This window comes from Pteropus medius, unplaced genomic scaffold (assembly GCF_902729225.1).
Source record: "Pteropus medius unplaced genomic scaffold, Ma_sr-lr_union100, whole genome shotgun sequence".
In the NCBI taxonomy this organism is placed as follows: domain Eukaryota; kingdom Metazoa; phylum Chordata; class Mammalia; order Chiroptera; family Pteropodidae; genus Pteropus; species Pteropus medius.
In genome coordinates, this window is record NW_024347867.1 from 1,466,843 (window position 1) to 1,487,406 (window position 20,564).

At 33.8% G+C, this 20,564-nt stretch overlaps 1 protein-coding gene across 2 annotated transcripts in view; it reads left to right on the forward strand.

Moving 5' to 3' along the window:
- Nucleotides 1–17,580, forward strand: part of CD200R1 (CD200 receptor 1) — a 39,261-nt gene extending 21,681 nt beyond the window's left edge. For both annotated transcript variants that reach the window (XM_039878965.1, XM_039878966.1), the window contains 6 exons: nucleotides 751–798; nucleotides 3,638–3,952; nucleotides 4,071–4,319; nucleotides 14,006–14,111; nucleotides 14,649–14,691; nucleotides 15,380–17,580. In XM_039878965.1, the coding sequence (XP_039734899.1) occupies nucleotides 751–798; nucleotides 3,638–3,952; nucleotides 4,071–4,319; nucleotides 14,006–14,111; nucleotides 14,649–14,691; nucleotides 15,380–15,469 (851 nt within the window). In that variant the 3' untranslated portion in view covers nucleotides 15,470–17,580. The remainder of the gene's footprint in view (nucleotides 1–750; nucleotides 799–3,637; nucleotides 3,953–4,070; nucleotides 4,320–14,005; nucleotides 14,112–14,648; nucleotides 14,692–15,379) is intronic.
- The last annotated feature ends 2,984 nt before the right edge of the window (nucleotides 17,581–20,564 follow it).

Here is a 20,564-nt window from a genome sequence, read left to right on the forward strand (position 1 = left end):
TTGTTTTAAGGAATTGTCTCACGAGATTGTTGGGGCTTGGCAAGTCCAAAATCTGCAGAGTGGGTGAGCAGCCTGGAGACCCAGGGAAGAGTTGCAGTTTGAGTCTGAAGGTGGTCTACTGGCAGAGCTGCCTTTCTGCCTTTGACTAATTGGGTGAAGCCCACCCACATTACGAAGGGTAATTTGCTTTACTTAATGTCTACTGATTTAAATGTTAATCTCATCTAAAAATATCTTCATAGAAACATCTAGAATAATGTTTGACTCAGTATCTGAGAACTGTGTCCTAGCTAAGTCAATACATAAAATTAACCATTATAGTAGGAAAAATGGGGAAAGAAGAGGGATAAATTATTCTTCTCAGTTCTGGTTCCAGAATTCTCGAGAAAGTACTCTAATTTGTCCAGCTGAGTGAAGTATCCAACACTGAACCAAACAACTTTAATCCGGGGATGGCTGCAGAAGGGGTGGGGGCAGGGTCACCCTTTGCAAAATAGTTGTCAAGCACCAAACAAAGTACCTCATAAATAAGAAATACTGATTAATAGCTTATGAAAGTACTTTTCAAATGTTAACATATTTTTCATTTAATGGTGGACTAATTCTAATTTCTGGTTTGTAAGGCTTTTAATGTTATTCAGTTATGATTAACTTATTTTCTAACATGTTTACATCAGTTTTTGTGGAGAACTAGTGGATTCCATTCCATTTAAGTGCCTAAAATTTACTTTTCTCTGAATATTTTTCTAGCTTCATCTATGGACAAGAAGCGGAAACATTTAAAACTTCCCGTAGAAGGTAATATATTTTTTTTCTAGAAGCTAGTACTGACAAGATAAAGTGTTAAACTTCTTTATAAATAAGTTGCTGGTCTGGTCTGAGGGCCAGCCTTGTGTCTAATTGAAGAATATGGCTGTCTGAAAGCTGTGGTGTGAAGGACCCTAAATGACCCTGTCTCTCTTGCCCAAAGCAATTGAATTCCGTTAGAAGATTATAGAGCTTTTTCTATCAGGCACTGTGCTAGGCTTTATGGGGTACACAAAGATGAGCAAGACTATCAGAGAGCCCTCAGGGAGCTCAGTTTTATGGGGGCATACAGACATGACCACATTTACTACATAAAGCAGAGGAGATGAGTGCTCACATCAAGTGTATCAGGAGTGTAGAGGAAGGAACTGTTAGCACCAGGGCTCAGAGAAGGCTTCACATAGGATGCAGCATGAATTGGGTCTTAGAGGAAGAGGAATATTATACTAGACAAAGAGCAGTGTGACAGTCATCTCAGAGTCAAGAACAATGTGAAGAAAGACATAGAAATTAAATTGTGTTTGGTGTTCTCTTTCTGAAGTAAGGGGCAATGTAGGGGTTGATAAGATTGGCAAAGTGAGTCAACTTTAAAAAGAGGGCTCTCAAAGCCAATACAAAGACATTTAAATGTTTTCTTCAGGCAGTGAGAGATCTCTAAAGGGTATTAGAGTTGAGTGAATCACATCTGTGTTATAGAATGATGTAACTGGCTGCAATGTAAGTTATGAACTGAAGACAGGATAGTTTTGAAATAGAAATAGAAGTTAGGAGACTTTCACAATAATCTAGGTACATGATAATGGGAACTTAAGATAGGGGATGGTAGTGAGAAAAGAAAGAAAGGAAATGCCCAAAAGCCAATTTGAATTTGTCTGAGTACACAAGGCTGGATGAGACTAGAAGGTATTTACAGACAAAAGATCCAGAAAAGATGAGCTATGTATGACTACTGGCTTTGGAGCAAATTTGAGAATCTACTCTCTATCCCCTCAGTGAAGTAAGAAGTGAAATCACCCTGGCTGATCACAGCAGTGTATGAGGATATATTTGTTAGATGGCTGGCAAACTCATTTAGTGTGGGGTAGTGGCTGGACATTGTAAATTATAAAAAAAGTAATTAAAAAAGATATAAAAAAAGTAAAAGGAGAGTGAAGAGAGGATGAAATAATTGCAATATGATAAGAACTATCATTAAAGGAGAAGGGTGATTGACTGAAGTCCAAAGAATGGAGGAAGGTAAAGGAACATAGAATATCCACTGTACTTGGAACCCTCATCATCGGAGTTACTTCCTTGGATACTGTGGCCCTGTTAAAATACACATGTATATTTGACTAGCTAATACTTTCTTTAAAAAAAGATAGATCTTGAGAATAAATATTAAGCAAACATATTAACACCTTATAGTGTTTACAAGCTATAGTTCAAACTCCTCAGAATACAGAGCCTTTACAACTTGCTCCCTCACCAGTCTTTTTTATTTCTAGTTTTATCTTCAGCATCTTTCCCTTGTGGCACATATGTGCTTACCCACACCCAACTCTAGTTCTCTAAGTCAAGTTCTTGCTTCCCTTTAAGCCTTTGTCAAGTTGGAGATTCCTTCTGTAAGGGGATGCCACCTGGAGTGGTGGAAAGAGCATGGATTTAATGTCTCTCAGATCTGCTTTAAAATCCTCCCTCTTTCTTCATCCAGTTAAGTGATCTTTATTTAGCTGTAAAATTCAAAGGCTTGAGTACATCACAGGAGAAGAAGGTGACCAAAAGAGGAAAGGAGAGAAGATATCAAATGTAGAGTTTAGCACAAATAAGCTTCATTCACATAAAAATTTTACCCTGCCATAGTTGGCTCTGCTCATGTTAAACCGATGAAGTCACTGATGTTCTATTACAGGTGAGTTGTAACAGATATACCTTATCATCTCTCAGTAAACCCTCCACCAGTCATGGACACATTATGTAGGTTTATGGGAAAGCATGGGCTTTCATGTTGAAAAACACTTATAGGTTGCAGGGCTTAATTTTTACTTTAAAAGATGGGCAAAAGAGGTCAGCTTCTACTTTTAATCCTCATAATTAGATTGAAAGCATGGAAACAAAATCTGTGGGAAAATTTCACAGTTGAATTCTTTGGGAGTGTGTGACTGAACAGGAAGGAAGGAAGAAAGATTGGTCGAGTTTGCTGACTTTCTGATTTTCCAAATAAAAAATAAACTTAAAAAAATTTCCAGCTTGCTCAACCCAAATGCCATCTCAGTTATTTTTAACACCATATACTTGCAGCATTTATGTTTGTCTGAAGTACCACCCTTAAGGATCATTATTTAGTTCTGATATCACTGATTTATTCTCTCTTATCAGAACTTAGGAGGCCACAACCACATCACTAATTATTCCATTTTCTGTCCTGAGGAGCATGAGTTATAAAATAAATCTAATGGTCTCTGACCAGAACATTCATTGTCTTTGCCTTTTAATTGAGAATTGTGTGTTCTTGGTCATTTTGTAGATATCAAAACTCCTGAATTAATTTCAAAATACTTAAAATATTTTTTACACATATAATACATATTGTTTACCTAATAATACACAATATAGGAGAAAATGAGTTAATCTTTGGATTCGGTGTCATATGTTATGTACATTTTGAAAATGCTTAATTTTTTTTAATGTAAGTCTAACATTTTTGGAATAAGACCACCAGCAAGTAATGTTCTAGTACAACTTCAATGTAATATGTTATGGAAAATTTAACACACTTATTTACCAAGCTTTTTTTTTTTTGTCTTTTCCCAATCATTCTTTGTGTGTGTATGTGTGTGTGTGTGTGTAGTTAATGTTTCCCAGTCTGTACTGGTGGATACAAAGGTCGTGCTCCCTTGCCATCCTACCCTGTTGAAAACAGAGTTGACGACATGGGAAATAATCCTCAGAGACAAGCCTCCCTGCACCAGAGCCTACAGGAGAGATACAAATGAGACCAGGGAACTAAACTGTACTGACGAGAGAATAACCTGGGCCTTCCGACCTGACCAGAATTCTACCCTTCAGATTGATCCAGTGGCCATCGCTCATGATGGGTATTACGGGTGTCAGATGGTAACACTTGATGGGAATTTCCATGTGGGCTATCACCTCCAAGTGTCAGGTAAGGGGCATCATATACTGTGGCATTTCGGATAACCAGATTTGGGACTGAAATAAATGTCTCTAAATTCCATATTTTATGTGTTAAGACTGACGTATTTTTCCCTACATCTCTGCAGTGGCCCCTGAGGTGACCCTGTTTCAAAGCAAGAATAAAACTGTGGTGTGCAAGGCAATTGCAGGGAAGCCAGCTGCACAGATCTCCTGGACCCCAGAAGGAGATTGTGTCACTGAGCAAGAATATCTGGACAATGGCACAGTGACTGTCCAGAGTACATGCCACTGGGCAGATAGCGATGTGTCTACTGTGTCCTGTTCTATCTCCCATTGGACTGGCAACAAGAGTCGGTCCATAGACCTGAGTCAAGGTTAGTAATTCTAGTTTTGTGTCTGATTTTTCCATTCTTTCTGAGGCATTATGGTAAGAAGGAAAAAGGATTGTGCAGAAAATTTCTTTACGTTCTCCCCAGCCTCTGTTTTATCCCTTGCTCCTACACCACATAAAAGGTATATTTAGAAGAATAATACAGAAATTTGTTGTAAGAAGCCATATTTTAGAATGTTTATTCTTTAATAATTGAAATAAAATAGAATTTAATGTTCACTTTCATACTAGTAGTAAATAGGCTTGAGTAGTGTACTTTAAATGAATAATTGTGGTTTTAGTGGGATAAAGTATAATTTTAAACAGAAACTTATACTTTTATTAGAAGGACAAAATCATCCATAAATTTTCTACATAGATTTTTTTGTCTGATAGACTTTTCTTCTCTAAGGTTTCTCTAAAAATTTTAAATATTTATTATAACATCTATGATTAGTTCACCACTGTTCAGTTTCTCTACTCTCCCATACCATTCTACTCTCATTTCTTGTTATTAAAAAATTAAATACTATTTTAATCATCACATACACAAAGTCAAATTGTTCTAAAAATTATTTGCCATTCTTGTTTCTTTTTCACCTAAACACAAGTTGAAGTCTTTCATCTGCTCTTGACTTCATCCATTTTCTCTTTGTGTTTGCAAGTTTATACTTAAATTTTTTTTTACCTGTATTTTAGTAAAGTTTAAGAAAGGAGAAGAAACAAACCTACGTGCTTGAACCACCATTTTTCAATATCTATTCTTAAAGTGCTATTTGTTTTTATTTTAAAGAGTTTAGCAGTATTCACAGAGAAGAGTAATTGTGTCCTTATTATGTATGAAATCTGACTACCCAGTAATAAAATATAATGTCATATTTATAGAATCTCAGAACTGAAGTGACTGGCTAGTCCACTCCCACCCAGTGTAGGATCTCCTCCGTATTCCTTGTAGGGCGGATGTTCAGCCTCTGCTGGTACACTTCCAATGAGAGAGAGCTTATTAGTTTGAAAGAGTAGGTTTCAGGATAATGCTGTTATTTTAAAATGTAAAACCAAGTGTTTCTTTTTTTTAAAAGAAATACCAAGAAATCCAATATTTAAAAACAAACTGTTGAAAGAAGGTCGTGGGGCTGGACAGCTTTCACTTCACCTCCCAATGCTGCCCCCAGCCACATTCATGGAACACCAGGAGCATGGTCTTAAAACCACTGCCTATTTACCAAATGGTCAGATTTATTAGGTAATCCATCAGTTCCATTTTTTTCCTGAAGATATCCTTCTAGAGTTTGTTGACTTATCCTTTGTTGACTTTTCCTTTTGTCAAATTGAGCTTTGTAATGCTGCCAACAGTTAATAAATGATTTAAAGTTATTGCCATGGACTCATTTTTTAATTAAATTGATTGGGGTGGAATTTATTGGTTAATGAAAATTGTATAGGTTTCAAGTGTAAAATTCAATAATATATCATATGTATATGCATTGTGTGTTCACTACCCAAAATTAAATTTCTTTCTGTCACTATATATTCGATCCCCTTTAATCTTATCAAACCCTCTCTCCTACTTTCCTCAGGTAACCACCTAAATCGTTGTCTATGTCCATGTGTCTATTTGTTTGTCTTGTTTATTAGTTGCTTCCAGTTTCGTATCCCACATATGAGTGAAATCATATGGGTCTTGATTTTTTCTGAGTTATTTTGCTTAGCATGATAATCTCAAGATCATTCATGTTGTTGCAAATGGCAGTATTTTATCTTTTCTTATGGCTGGGTAATATTCCATTTTATATATGTACCACATCTTTAGACAATCATCTATTAAAGGGCACTTTGGTTGTTTTCATGTCTTGGCCTCTGTGAATAGTGCTGCTATGAACAAAAGTGTGTAAATATCTTTTTAGATATGGATTTTCGAGTCTTTGGGGGTAAATATCCAGTTGAGAGATTGCTGGATCATATGGTAGATCAATTCTTAGTTTTTTGAGGAATCTCCATACTGTTTTCTATAGTTGTCGTACCAATTTGTAGTCCCACCAGCAGTGTATGAGAGTTTCTTTTTCTCTGCATCCTCTCCAATATTTGTTATTACTTGTTCTATTGATTATAGCTATTCTAACAGGTGTGAGATGGTATCCCATTGTGATTTGTTGTATTTTCCTAATAGCTTAGTGAGGTTGAGCATCTTTTCATATGTCTGACCATTTGTATGTCTTCTTAGGAGAAGTGTCTATTGAGGTCACCTGCCCATTTTTGAATTGAATTGTTTGTTTTATTGTTTAGTCGTATGAGTTCTTTATATATTTTGGATATTAGCCCCTTATTGGAGGCATCGTTCGCAAATATCTTCTCCCATTCAGTTGGTTGCCTCTTTCTCTTGTCGATGGTTTCTTGCCTGTGCTAAAGTTTTAGTTTTTTATAGTCCCATTTATTTATTTTTACTTTTACTTCCCTTCTCTTTGAGGTCAAATTCATAAAATTTTCTCTAAATCTAAGGTCCATGAGTTTAGTACCTATGTTTTCTTCTGTGTAATTTATTGTTTCAGGTCTTATATTTAGGTCTTTGATCCATTTAGAGTTAATTTTAGTGTATAGTGACAGATAGCAGTTTAGTTTCAATCTTTTTTAAAAATTTTTAATTTTTTTATGGTGACATTGGTTAATGAAATCCTATAGTTTCATCTGTACACTTTAACATTAAGGCATATACATATTTACACTGTGTGTTCGCCTCCCATAGTAGATTTCACCACATATTCGACCCCTTTAACTCCATCTATTTCTCCCCTTCCCCCACCCCCTACCCTCTGGTAACCACTAGTCTATAGTCTGTGTCCATGAGTCTCTGTTTGTTTGTCTTGTTCATTTGTTGCTTTTAGGTTTATGTCCCACATATAAGTGATATTATGTGATTTTCAAGTTTTTCTGTCTGGCTTATTTCACTTAGCATGATTATCTCAAGGTCCATCCATGTTGTCACAAATGGCAGTATTTCATCTCTTCTTAGGGCTGAGTAATATTCCATTGTATATATGTACCACAGCTTCTTTAGCCAATCATCTATTGTAGGACACTTTGGTTGCTTCCATGTCCTGGCCACTGTGAATAATGCTGCTATGAATATCAGTGTGCAAATATCTTTTTGGATATATGTTTTCAAGTCTTTGGGGTAAATATCCAGTAGAGGGATTGCTGGATCATATGGTAAATCAATTCCTAGTTTTATGAGGAACCTCCATACTGACCAGCAGTGTATGAGGGTTAATTTTTCTTTGCATCCTCTCTAACATTTGTTATTACTTGTCCTATTGATAACAGCTATTCTAACAGGTGTGAGATGGTATCTCATTGTGGTTTGATTTGCATTTCCCTAATAGCTAGCGATGTTGAGCATCTTTTCAAATATTTGTTGGCCATTTGTATGTCCTCTAGGGAGAAGTGTCTGTTCAGGTCCTCTGCCCATTTTTTGATTGGATTGTTTTTTTTTCGTTGTCGTTGTTATTGAGTTGCATGAGTTCCTTGTATATTTTGGATATCAGGCCCTTATCGGAGGCATTGCTTGCAAATATATTCTCCCATTCAGATGGTTGTCTCTTTACCTTGTTGATGATTCTTTTGCTGAGTAGAAGCTTTTTAGTTTGATGTAGTCCCATTCATTTATTTTTGCTTCTACTTCTCTTGCCTTCGAGATCAAATTCATAAAACCCCCTTTAAGTCCAAGGTCCTTGAGTTTAGTTTCTCTGTTTTCTTCTATGCATTTTATTATTTCAGGTCTTATATTCAGGTCCTTAATCCATTTTGAGTTAATTTTTGTGTATGGTGATAAACAACAGTCTAGTTTCATTCTTTTGCAGGTGGCTTTCCAGTTTTCCCAGCACCGTTTATTGAAGAGGCTTTCCTTTCTCCACTGTATGTTTTTGGCTTATTAGTCCATATAAATACGGGTTTACTTCTGGACTCTTGATTCTGTTCCACTGGTCCGTGTGTCTGTTTTTTTGCCAATACCATGCCGTTTTGATTATTGTCACTTTGTAGTATAATTTGAAGTGGGGCAGAGTGATGCCTCCAGCCTCATTCTTGTTCTCAGGATGGCTTTGGCAATTCGGAGTCTTTTGTGCTTCCATACAAATCTGATGATTTTTTGTTCTATTCTTTAAAAAATGCCAATGGGATTTTGATGGGATTTGCATTAAATCTGTATAATGCTTTAAGTAATATGGTTATTTTAACTATGTTGATTCTTCCAATCAAGAACACGGAATATCTTTCCATTTCTTTGTTATCTTCTTCGATTTCTTTTAATAGAGTCTTGTAGTTTTCATTACATAGGTCCTTCACGTTTCATTAGATTTATTCCTAGGTATTTTATTCTTTTTGTTGCAATTGCAAAAGGAATTATTTTTTCCACTTCTTTTTCCAATGCTTCATTATTAGAGCATAGGAATGCTATGGATTTTTGAATGTTAATTTTGTATCCAGAGATTTTACTGTATTTGCTTATTGTTTCTAGTAGAGTTCTTGTGGAGTCTTTAGGGTTTTCTATATAGAGAATCATGTCATTAGCAAATAGTGACAGTTTGACTTCTTCATTTCCTGTTTGGATGCCTTTTATATCTTTCTCTTGTCTGATTGCAGTTTCTAGGACCTCCAATGTTGTATTGAATAACAGTGGCAATAGTGGACAGCCTTGCCTTGTTCCTAATCTTAGAGGGAAGGTTTTTAGTTTTTCACCATTAAGTATAATGTTGGCTGAGGGTTTGTAATATATGGCCTTAATTATGTTAAGGTACTTTTCTTCTATACCGATTTTGTTAAGTGTTCTGATCATAAATGGTTGCTGTATCTTTCAAAGTCTTTTTCTGCCTCTATCGATATGAACATATGGTTCTTATTTTTTAATTTGTTTATTTAGCATATCACATTAATCAATTTGTGTATGATGAATCATCCCTGTGCCCCTGGGATGAAGCTCACTTGATCATGGCGTATAATGTTTTAATATGTTACTGTATTTGGTTTGCTAGCATCTTATTTAGAATTTTTGCATCTGTATTCATGAGAGATATAGGTCTGTAGTTTTCTTTTTTGTGTGTTATCTTCACCAGATTTGGTATCAGGGTAATATTGGCCTCATAAAATTAGTTGGAAAGTATTGCCTCTTTTTTGATTTTTTGGAAGAGTTTGAGGAGAATAGGTATTAAATTTTCTTTGAATGTTTGGTAGAATTCACTGGTGAAGACATCTGGTCCTGGACTTTTACTTTTTGGTAGGTTTTTGATGATTGTTTCAATTTACATACTGCTGATTGATCTATTTAGATATTCCAGTTCTTCTTGATTCAGTCTAGGAAGGTTGTTTTTTTCTAAGTACTGGTCTATTTCTTCTAGGTTATTAAATTTGGTGTTATATATTTTTTCATAGTATTCTTGTATGATCCTTTGTATTTCTGTGGTGTCTGTCATAATTTCCCCTCTTTCATCCCTGATTTGTTTATTTGTGTCCTTTCTCTTTTTTCTTTAATGAGTCTAGCCAGGGATTTGTCAATTTTATTAACCTTCTCAAAGAACCAGCTCTTTGTTGCATTTATTTTTTCTACTGCTCTTTTGTTTTCTATTTCATTTATTTCTGCTCTAATTTTGATGATTTCTTTCCTTCTGTTGACCTTAGGCTTCATTTGTTCTTCCTTTTCTAGTTTTTTAAGATGAAGTTTTTGGTCTTGTTCTTGTTTTTGGAGGTAGGCCTATAATGATATGAACTTTCCCCTTAAGACCACTTTTGCCATGTCCCAAAAGTTTTGATATGTTCTGTACTATCATTATCATTCATTTCTATGTGTTGCTTGATCTCTCTTTTTATTTCTTCCCTGATCCAGTTATTCTTTAGTAGCATATTGTTTAATCTCCATGTATTTGTGGTTATTCCTGATTTCTTTTTGCAGTTGATCTCTAGTTTCAAAGCATTATGATCAGAGAAAAGGTTGGTACGATTTCAACCCTCTTATATTTGTTGAGGCTATCTCTGTGTCCCAGTATGTGGTCAATCCTTGAGAATGTTCCATGTGTATTTGAGAAGAATGTATAAGAAGAATGTAAATGTCAATTATGTCCAGTTGGTCTAAGGTGTCATTTAAGGATGTTATTTCCTTATTGATTTTCTGTTTGGATGATCTGTCCATATCCAACAGTGGGGTATTTAGGTCCCCTACTACAATAGTGTTTTGGTTTGTTTCTCCCTTTAGTTCAGTTAGTAATTGCTTTACATATTTCGGGGCTCCCTGATGGGGAGCATAGATATTAATAAATGTTATGTCTTCTATCATTACCTTTTTTATTTTGAAGTCTATTTCATCTGATATTAGTACCACTACTCCCACTTTTCTCTGAATGCCATTTGCTTGAAATAATTGAGTGTTCTGTTGACTTCTTGAATTCCAAGCTTCAGCTCATTCCTTTGATTTGGGAAATTCTTGTCAACTATTTGTCTGAAAATGCTTTCTAGTCCCTGCTCCTTTTTCTCACCTTCTCACCATTATTCATATGTTTCCTCTCCTGATAGTGTCAGCTAGTTCTTGTATTTCTCTTTCATTATTTTTCATTCTTCGGTTTCTCTCTTCTTCCTTCTGATTTATTTCTAGATTTTTGTCTTCAATATCATTGATCCTTTCATCCATTTGGTCTATTTCTCAAACTTGCTATTTCATTTTTCAACTCTTGCAGTGTTTTTTTTTTTTATCTCCAGAAGATTTATTCCGTTCTTTTTGAGGATTTCAGTCTCCTCGATTTGCTCATCTAGTTGTTTTTTCAATTTGTGAAATTGTTTATATGACTCGTTTCAGCACTCACTGAGTTTTTTTAGAAGTACTACCCTGAATTTTTTGTCATTTAAGTTGCATATTTCTATGTATGCTTATTTTCTGGAGATTTTTCTCTTTCTTTCTGAGATGCCTTGTCACTTTGGTTGTTCATGGTGTTTAAGGTGTTTAATGGACTGTTTCTCTGCCTGGGAATTAATGGAAATGTATTCAGCTTTTTTTCCAGAAAGGTTTATTATATAAAGATCTCTCTTTAGCCTGTTGCAAAGAAGGCACTTTTCTTTTGGTTTCCAGTCGGTGGCATCTAAGCCTTTTAGATCCCTGCTTTACATAAAGTTTTAATAATGCCTTTTTTTCTCTTAGAGATGTTTAATTGTGATCACTACTCTTAGTCTTAGTCCCTGTCAGTGTTAGCAACAGTTTTGGTAGTGTTTGCTCAGATTCCCCTGGGACTCCACAGTGTTTGGTCTCGGAGGGAATGGGAGGAGGGGCCCTCTGGGTTGTGAGTTGGAGGCTGCAGCTCAGCCTCAGTTTTGCATCCATGGCTAGTAAAAATCAACTGTTGTTTCTCTGTTGTCCCATTTCTCCACTTTCTGCCCTGATGACTGGGCCCTGTTGCTGGCCAGGTGGAGCTCATAGCTTTCCCAGGCAGGGCTGTTCAGGGAACTCACCACACCTTCTCCCCTTTCCCTTCTCCTACAGGGAGCTCTGGTGAGAGGCAGCTTCTTTATTTCTCATAGTCCACAGCCTGACACCCTGGGTTCTGACCTGTGGTAGCTCTTATGCGCAGATCCCATGCTCAGACATGCTGGTGTGCAGTTTGGGTGTTTTGTTTTGTTTTGTTTTGTTTTGAGTTTTAGATGTTCAAGGAGAGAGATTTAGGGATGTCTCTCATTCCATAATGTTTCTCCAAACTCTTCCTAGTTTTATTCTTTTGCATGTGGCTTTCTAATTTTCTCAGCACCATTTATTGAAGAGGCATTCTTTTTTCCATTGTATGTTTTCGGCTCCTTTGTTAAAAATTATTTGCCCAGATATTCTGGAGTTTATTTCTGGGCTCTTAATTCTGTCTCATTGGTTTGTGTTTTTGTTCTTCTGTCAATATGGTGCTATTTGATTGTTGTCATTTTGTAGTATAATTTGAAGTCAGGCAGTGCGATATCTCCAGCCTCGTTTTTTTCTCAGGATTTCTTTGGCTATTTTGAATCTTTTGTGATTCCATACAAATCTGATAATTTTTTTGTTCTATTTCTTTGAAAAATGCCATTGAGTTTTTAATGGGGATTGCATTAAATCTGTGTATTACTTTGGGTAATAAGTTCATTTTAACTATGTTGATTCTTCCAATCCATAAACACGAAATATCTTTCCATTTCTTTGTGTCTCCTTAAATTTCTTTTAATGTCTTATAGTTTTCAGTGTATAGGTCTTTCACATGCTTTGTTAAGTTTATTCCTAGGCATTTTATTCTTTTTGTTGCGATCACGAAAGGAATTTTTTTCATTTCTTTTTCTGAAAATTCATTGTTAGTGTATAGGAATGCTATGGGTTTTTATATGTTGATTTTGTATTCTAAAACTTTATTTGTTTATTGTTTCTAGTAGGTTTTTGTTGTTGTTGTGGCATCTTTATGGTTTTCTATATAGAGAATTATGTCATCTGCAAAAAACGACCATTTGACTTCTTCATTCCCAATTTGGTTGCCTGTTATTCCTTTCTCTTGCCTGATTGCTCTAGCTAAGACTTCCAACACTGTATTGAATAAGAGCGGTGATTGTGGACAGCCTTGTCTTGTTCTTGATCTTAGAGGGAAGGTTTTTAGTTTTTCACCATTAAATATGATATAAGCTAAGGGTTTGTCATATATGGCTGTAATTATGTTGAAGTACTTTCCTTTTATATCCATTTTTTTTAAGTGTTTTAGTCATAAATGGATGCTGTATCAAGATACTGCCACGCATTCATTTTAGTTCCAATGCCCTAGTAAAACGGTGTCTTCAGAATTAGGGTTATTTTTCCAACTAATTCCATTACAATTTACTATTTGTTTCTGAATATTCTAGATAAGAAATTCTGCTATTATTATAGAAGATAGATCAAAATTTTACACCTCTCCTATAGGAATTGATCATTCATGAATCCTTAAAACAACAAAATTCTGCCATAAGATGATGTCATGCTGGAAACCATAGAGTTTTAATTGATAAAGAAATTTTATTATAACAATTATTTGAATGATTAATGGGTCAAAAGTGTTTAAAATAAAATCACATAAGTAAATTTTATGTATTGTGCCATATCATTTAAACATATATGTCTATATGTATTTTATTTTTTAATACACTTTAATTTTTAGAGTTGTTTTAGGGTCACAGAAAAATTGAGTGGAAAGCACAGCAAATTTCTATACATCTGCTACCCTAACACATGCACAGCTTTCTCTCTCTCTCTATGCCTCAAATCACTTGTTATAATAGATGAACCTACATTAACACATCATTATCACCAAAAGTCCATAGTTTACATTAGGGTTTTCTGTAGGTGTACATTCTATGAATTTTAACAAATGTATGAATGACATGTATTCATCGTTATAGAATCATACGACGTAGTTTCACTGCCCTAAAAATCCTCTATGCTCCATCTATTCATTTTTCTCTTTACTCTAACCTCTAGCTACACCTGATCTTTTTACCATCCCCATAGTTTTGCCTTTTTCAGATATAGCTGGAATCATACAGTATGTAGCTATTCAGATTGGTTCTTGCATTTAGTAATATGCATTTTAGTTCCCTCCGTGTTTTTTCATGGCTTGATAGCTCATTACTTTTTAGTGCTGAATAATATTAAACCATATATTTTTGTGTCTATATATGCAGGTGCTCAAATGCTGGAAAACATAAGTATTCTATATATCATCCTCCCTATTTTTATTATTTTGGTCATCGTGGGATCCATTTGGTTCTTGAAAATCAGTGGTTGCAGGTATTAACTGATGTTTTTTCTTCTTCAATGTTATTGGGCTAGAAAGGGGCCAAGAATAGGGATTTGACTGGGTATAATTAAGATGTTAACATCATTTTTCTCATAATCTGAAGGTTAGAATTGGACTACTCTGAATGATGAGAGGAATTTTGCTAGTTTATCATGGCAGGCAAGCATAGTGAATTAGGCCATTGAGGGCAGGATTTTGGGAGAGAGAGTGCATGCTAATTTATTATTTGAGAAAAGAATTGCCATAACTTATTTCATGTTCCAAAGAGGAGGTGTCACATATATTCTATTACATCAAGCTTCTATTGCATAATTTTATTTCCTTTTCCAAAATCCAGAATTAGCTTATTTGGGTATTATTAATTACAAGCAGCTTTCTTCACTTGTTTCTGGTAGTTCATGTCTGATTTATCATGGCTTCCACCAAAATGAATAGTAACTGTCAATAGTATACTGTTTTGTTTTTCTATTTTCAATATAAATAATGATGTTTCCTGCATTCATTCCAGTTTATTTTTATTTTTACAGAAAATGTAAACTGAAAAAAACAGAAGCTACTCCAGTTGAGGAGGTAAGATTTAAAAGAATATATGCAATTTTTTTAAGCCATGTAGTCTGAAAATCTAGCCACAAAATTTGAAATTTGCTTCAATATTCATATTTTAGTTGAAAAGTAAAAATTCTGATTTTACAAATGCTAATAGTTAGATGTGCTTATTTTGTTAATTATCTACCAAGTATTATTTATACACCACTCAAAATCCATATTTTCATTTTATGAACTGCATTTTACAAAACACATAATGTTTGCCTCATTTGGACTGCTATCTTTGGAGAAACTGGATTGGTGTTTTCTCCCTTATGAAATCATCTCTAATCCTTAACTTCCTTTTTTAAATATTATCATCTTTTCCCTCTAACCCAAGTTTTAAACCTCTTTTACTCAATCTCTTATTACTGTAGCTTACTAAGTCTTTGATCCTCTCCTCTGAAATATTTCTCATATCACTTAATTCTTCTTTATTCCTACTTTTACTCAAATTTTATCATCTGACACTAGGACTTAAGTAATAAATAAATATTTTTTGATAAAATAGTAAAAAAGAAATCTTACTCTATGTTCATGTAAGGCCAGAGACAAACATATAAACATTATTGGTAGATACTAAAGCTGTGGGTACCTGTTAGAAAAACACAGGTAATTTCTGTAATGATTTTTTACTTTTTTGAATTGATTTTGACTTTGAGATCTTTCTTAGGATGAAATGCAGCCCTATGCTAGCTATACAGAGAAGAATAATCCACTCTATGACACTACAAACAGAGTGAAGACACCTCAAGTGTTATAAAGTGAAGTTAATAAGATGGATCTTCATACTTTATAAATTACTGGAATCTAGCACCAGAAGAAATGAATCAAGATACAGCACAGTTATTGTTTTGATTTTCTTAGCATTCTAGGAAGAAAGACCTATTTTTGAAATGAGCTTTTCAAAGATTCTTAGAAGACAGAGACATTCTAAAGGATTTGCATTCATATCTTTATACAATTGAAATTTTAAAATCTTAGCTGCTACCAGCTAGTTTTCTGAAGAACTGATCTATTACTAAGAAAGCACATGTTCATGATAAAATATTCAGATTATTCAGTGTAGTAGATAATGAAAACTGAGTTTCCTCAAGAAATAACTCTGCAGGAGCAATCATCAACAGTTTTTATGTATTCTTTCAGAAAATTATATGTGCATGTGACAAGTCTGTATAGACATGGTATATGAGTACACTTATATGTCTGTTTAGATATGCATACATGTTTCCTTGTCAACACAGAAATGGGAACATGTTATAATGCTGTTCTGTACTTATAGAAAACTAATAATACAATATGTCTTGAAGATAGTTTATCTTTTATCAACAGAAGCAGAGCTACCTCATTCTTTTTGATAGATACATAAAATTTTATTGTATGGTTGTGTCATTATTTAATTAAGCACAAATCTAGTGATAAGTTAGATTGTTTTAAGTTTTGTTTTGCTAATATCAACAATACCATATAGTATGTTTCTTGTGGATATATGTCTCTGTATTTGTTTGAGTATATTTATAGTGTAATTTCCTTGAGTGGAATTGCCAGGTCAAAGGGTTTGTGCATTTTTAGTATTGATTGATATGTCAAATTGTATCAATTTACATTCCCTTCAACTGTGTTTGAATGTGCCTTTACAGTTATTTTAATATCTGCAAGATTCTCACTTTCTGTTTTCAATCAATCAGTTAGCTAATATAATGTAAGATTATAATAAGAATCATATTATTTAATAAACCAGACATATCTTTCTGCCATGTTTGAGAGAGAGAAAGAGAGAGATTGTGACAGAGAGAGAGAATGAGAATATGTATGAGACATTAGCTTCCTCTGAGCTTGTTATATCTCTATAGAGGTATTGATATCTAATATCTTATGCTGAAGATGTTGCACATATGATAAACTGGAAATATGTATTTTTATAGTATACATTCTATTGTTATATTTATCAAATAACAATTGTTCATTGACTATATAAGCAGCTAAATATGCATAAGTAGGACTTGTAAATCTATAAAAGATGGTCTTATATATGTCTTACTGCTAAATTGTACACCTGAAACTTACTGGATTTCATTAACCAATTTCACCATAATTAAAAATAAAAAAGATGGTCTGACCCTCCCCTCTATTTTTCTGTGGAATAAAATATTAGGACTGTGTATACCAATCATTTTTTGACATTATAAAAATATATTTTATTTATACAAAATTATGAAAAAATAAATCTGTTTTCTTACAGCAGGAAAAACATTGAAATTTTTCCTCATGGTAGAAATTAAAACAATATCCATTTGTTCTTCAACTATGCATTCAAAACATTGAAGACAGCTATTTTGTCTTATTAATATGTTTTTCATCCTCCAAAGATTCTGTTCCTTCAGGTTTTACTCTTAAAATAATTTTTAGTCTATTTAGATGTAAAACTAATATAATGATACTTAACACATGATATTTGACCAAACCATTTTGATACCATTTGACTGGGCCCAAAAAACAATCCATTAAATTTCCCATGTAAATATTACTGAGCAGTGTGTACAATAGACATCATAACCTGGTCTTTGACCTTTTCTTAATTCTTCAATCATCCTGGTTTGGATGAGACTCAGAGTTAGCTAGGTTCAAGAATATCTGTTTAAATATTACTGAAAAACAAAAACAAAAAAGCCGTGTTTATATTTTAATTTGATAATGTCAAAACAGCCATGTCAAATGACACCATAGAAAAGACTTCAAGATGTTTTCTAAATTCTAAGTTATATTGCACGACAAAAAATGTATTAAAATCTTCCACTACAGGAGTGTTAAATGTGATTGAATGTGAGGATGTGATGGATGTGAGGAAATAAAAAATTACAATAGTCTCCTTTATCTATATGGGATATGTTTCAAGACCTCCACTGGCTGCCTGAAATTGAACCCTAAGTGTCCTGTGTTTTTTTTCCCTATACATGCATAACTTTTCACTTAAAGGAAGTACTTTATAGTTTCTTTTTGGCTTATGTGAGTTGTAAGCATCACTACTCTTGCGCTTTGGGGCCATTATCAAGTAAAATAAGGGTTACTTGAACACAAGCATGGTGATACAAGGACAATTGATCTGAAATTGAGTTGGTTACTAAGTGACTAACAGGTGGATAACCTAGAGAGTGTGGATACCTTGGTAAATGGGGTGATTCATATCCCAGGAGGGATGAAGCAAGACAGCTCAAGATTTCATCACACTACTCAGATCAGTGGACAATTTAAAACTTATACATTGTTTATTTCTGGAATTTTCCATGTAATATTTTCAGATATTGTTTGGCTATAGGTAACTGAAATCATGGAAAGCAAAACCTTAGATTAGGGAGGACCACTGTACATAAATCCCTCAAATCCACTTTTGACCTGCTTATTCATAAAATCTAGATTGGACCATGTAGATCCTCCAGGAAGCAGAGGCTAAATGGAGTTAGGAGATATAAAGCTCAATTGAGGGAGAGAGGTATACCTGTGAGAAATTAAAGGAGCAGAAAGTAGGATATAGAAGGGAAAGCTTTTAGATCATGATGCTGATCTGAATGAAATCTATGAAAGGAAAGGCAAGGAAGCAGGATATAAGAGGGAGAGCCTACGATCACTACATAGAACTGTCAAAGCCTTGGACAAACCAAGGAGAAGCCCTGGAGCAAAGATAGCTTCTAAGAAGAGTCTTTCATGAGTAGAAATGGCCAAATTCTGATACTTCTTCACACATAGTCATTGGCTGGGAAGAGTATGGCCTCAGCTCAAAAGCAAAAATGGAATCCTGAAGGTGTTAACAACTTGAGACTATCAGCTAATTGCGCTCCTTGCAGCTGCATGGTAAATTCTTTTTTGATGGGTATTCTGAACAGCACATCACCTTGGCTTCCCAGTCCATCCTTTCACTGGTTAATATTTGTCTTTTATGTCATCATCTGTCTCTCTTTATTTTCAACTTTTCTGTGACATTTTATTTTAGGCACACCTATTAAAAAGAAGCTATAGGATTTTTTTTTGTCAAAAAGATACAGTTGATTTTTAATTAGCTCTTTGAGAATTTTAACTTTTAATAAAATAATTTAAACCATACAGTTGTTTTGATTACTTGTATTTTAGGGCATATTTCTAAAATCTTATGTTATATGCCTCATTTGCTATGCTTTTTACCCCCGCACTATTTTATTTTTTCTTTTACTCTGCTTTGCTGGAATGGTTAATTTTTTTTTCTTTTCTTTCACTTCTAGTAGTTAAAAAATTATCTATCCACTGTAATATACATCTATTAGTGGTTATTTTTCATTTAGGAACACCTAAAAACAGTTTCATTGTGGCCTAATGATTCATTTAAGACGTACAATTTGTTAAAATTTGCACATATTTAAAGTGTGCAATTTGTTAAGTTTTGACAATTTTATACCTGTGAACCATCAGCACAGTCAAGATAATGAACTTATCTATCAATCCCCAAATTTTTCTTATTCTTCTTTGTAATGCTATTCCTAAACTCTTGCTCCCCTTCCCTCTGAGACAACCATTGATCTGCTTTCTTTAACTATATAATAATTTATATTTTCTAGATTTTTATCTAAATGTAACCATACAATATGTACTCTTTTTTGGGGAGAGGGAGGAGTCTGGCTTCTTTTGCTTAACATAATTATTTTGAAATACTTCCACACATTAATAGTTTATTATTTTAATTGCTAAATAATTTTTAATTACATGGATATACCATAGTTTGTTTATCCATTCATCTGTTGATAGACATTTGGGTTGTTTCCAGTTTCAGGCTATTACAAATAAAACTATAAACATTCTTGTGCAAGTATTTCTGTGGACATGTGCTTTTATTTTTCCTGGGTAAAAACCTGAGTGGTTTAACTGAATCATATGGTAGGTGGATGTTTAAATTTCAAAGAAATTGTCATACTGTTTTTCTAACTGGTTGTACTATTTTACATTTCCTCTTATCGGTGTATGAGATTTCCAGTTCTCCTATATCCTTACTAATGCATGATATGGTCAGTCTTTTTAATTTTAGGTATCCTAATAGGTGTGTATTGCTCTCTCATTTTGGTTTTAATGTGTATTTCCCTAAAGACTAATGATGTTGACTGTCTTATCATATACTTATGTACCACTCATATATCTTCTTTAGTAAGTGCTCACATGTTTTCCTCATTTAAAAAAACTGGGTAGTTTGTTTCTTTATTGAAAATTATTTGCCTATTCTGAGTATAAGTCCTTTTCAATCTCTTTACAGTGTATATTGTCTTTTGAAAAAGAGATTTTTTTTAAGGAGGAGACATTTTTGATTTTGATCAATTTATCAACTTTTTTAATGAACGATGTTTTTGGTATTGCATCTGAAAAATGTTTTCTAACCCAATGTAACAAAGATTTTATCCTCTGTTTTATTTAAGTTTTATAGTTTTATTATACACTTGGATCTATGATCTATTTTTATGTAATTTTTGTAAATGGTATGAGATATAAAGTTCATTTTTTTTTTTTTGCTTATGGATAACCATATGGATATTCCAGCATCACTAATTTGCTTTATAATCTTTGTCGAAAATCCTTTGTGTCCATATATATGGGTTTATTATGGACTATCTGTTATATTTTATTAAACTATTTGTTTATTGTTATGCCAGTATCATATCGTCTTGTAGATCTATAAGTCTTGAAATCAGGTAGTGTTCGCTCTCTATCTTTGTTCTCTTTCAGAATTGTTTTGTCTATACTAGGTACTTTGCATTTTCATGTAAATTTTATTTTTATTTTATTTTATCTTTTAGTTTTTTTGCCAGTCCATCTATTTACATATTCATATGTTCATTCCCTCA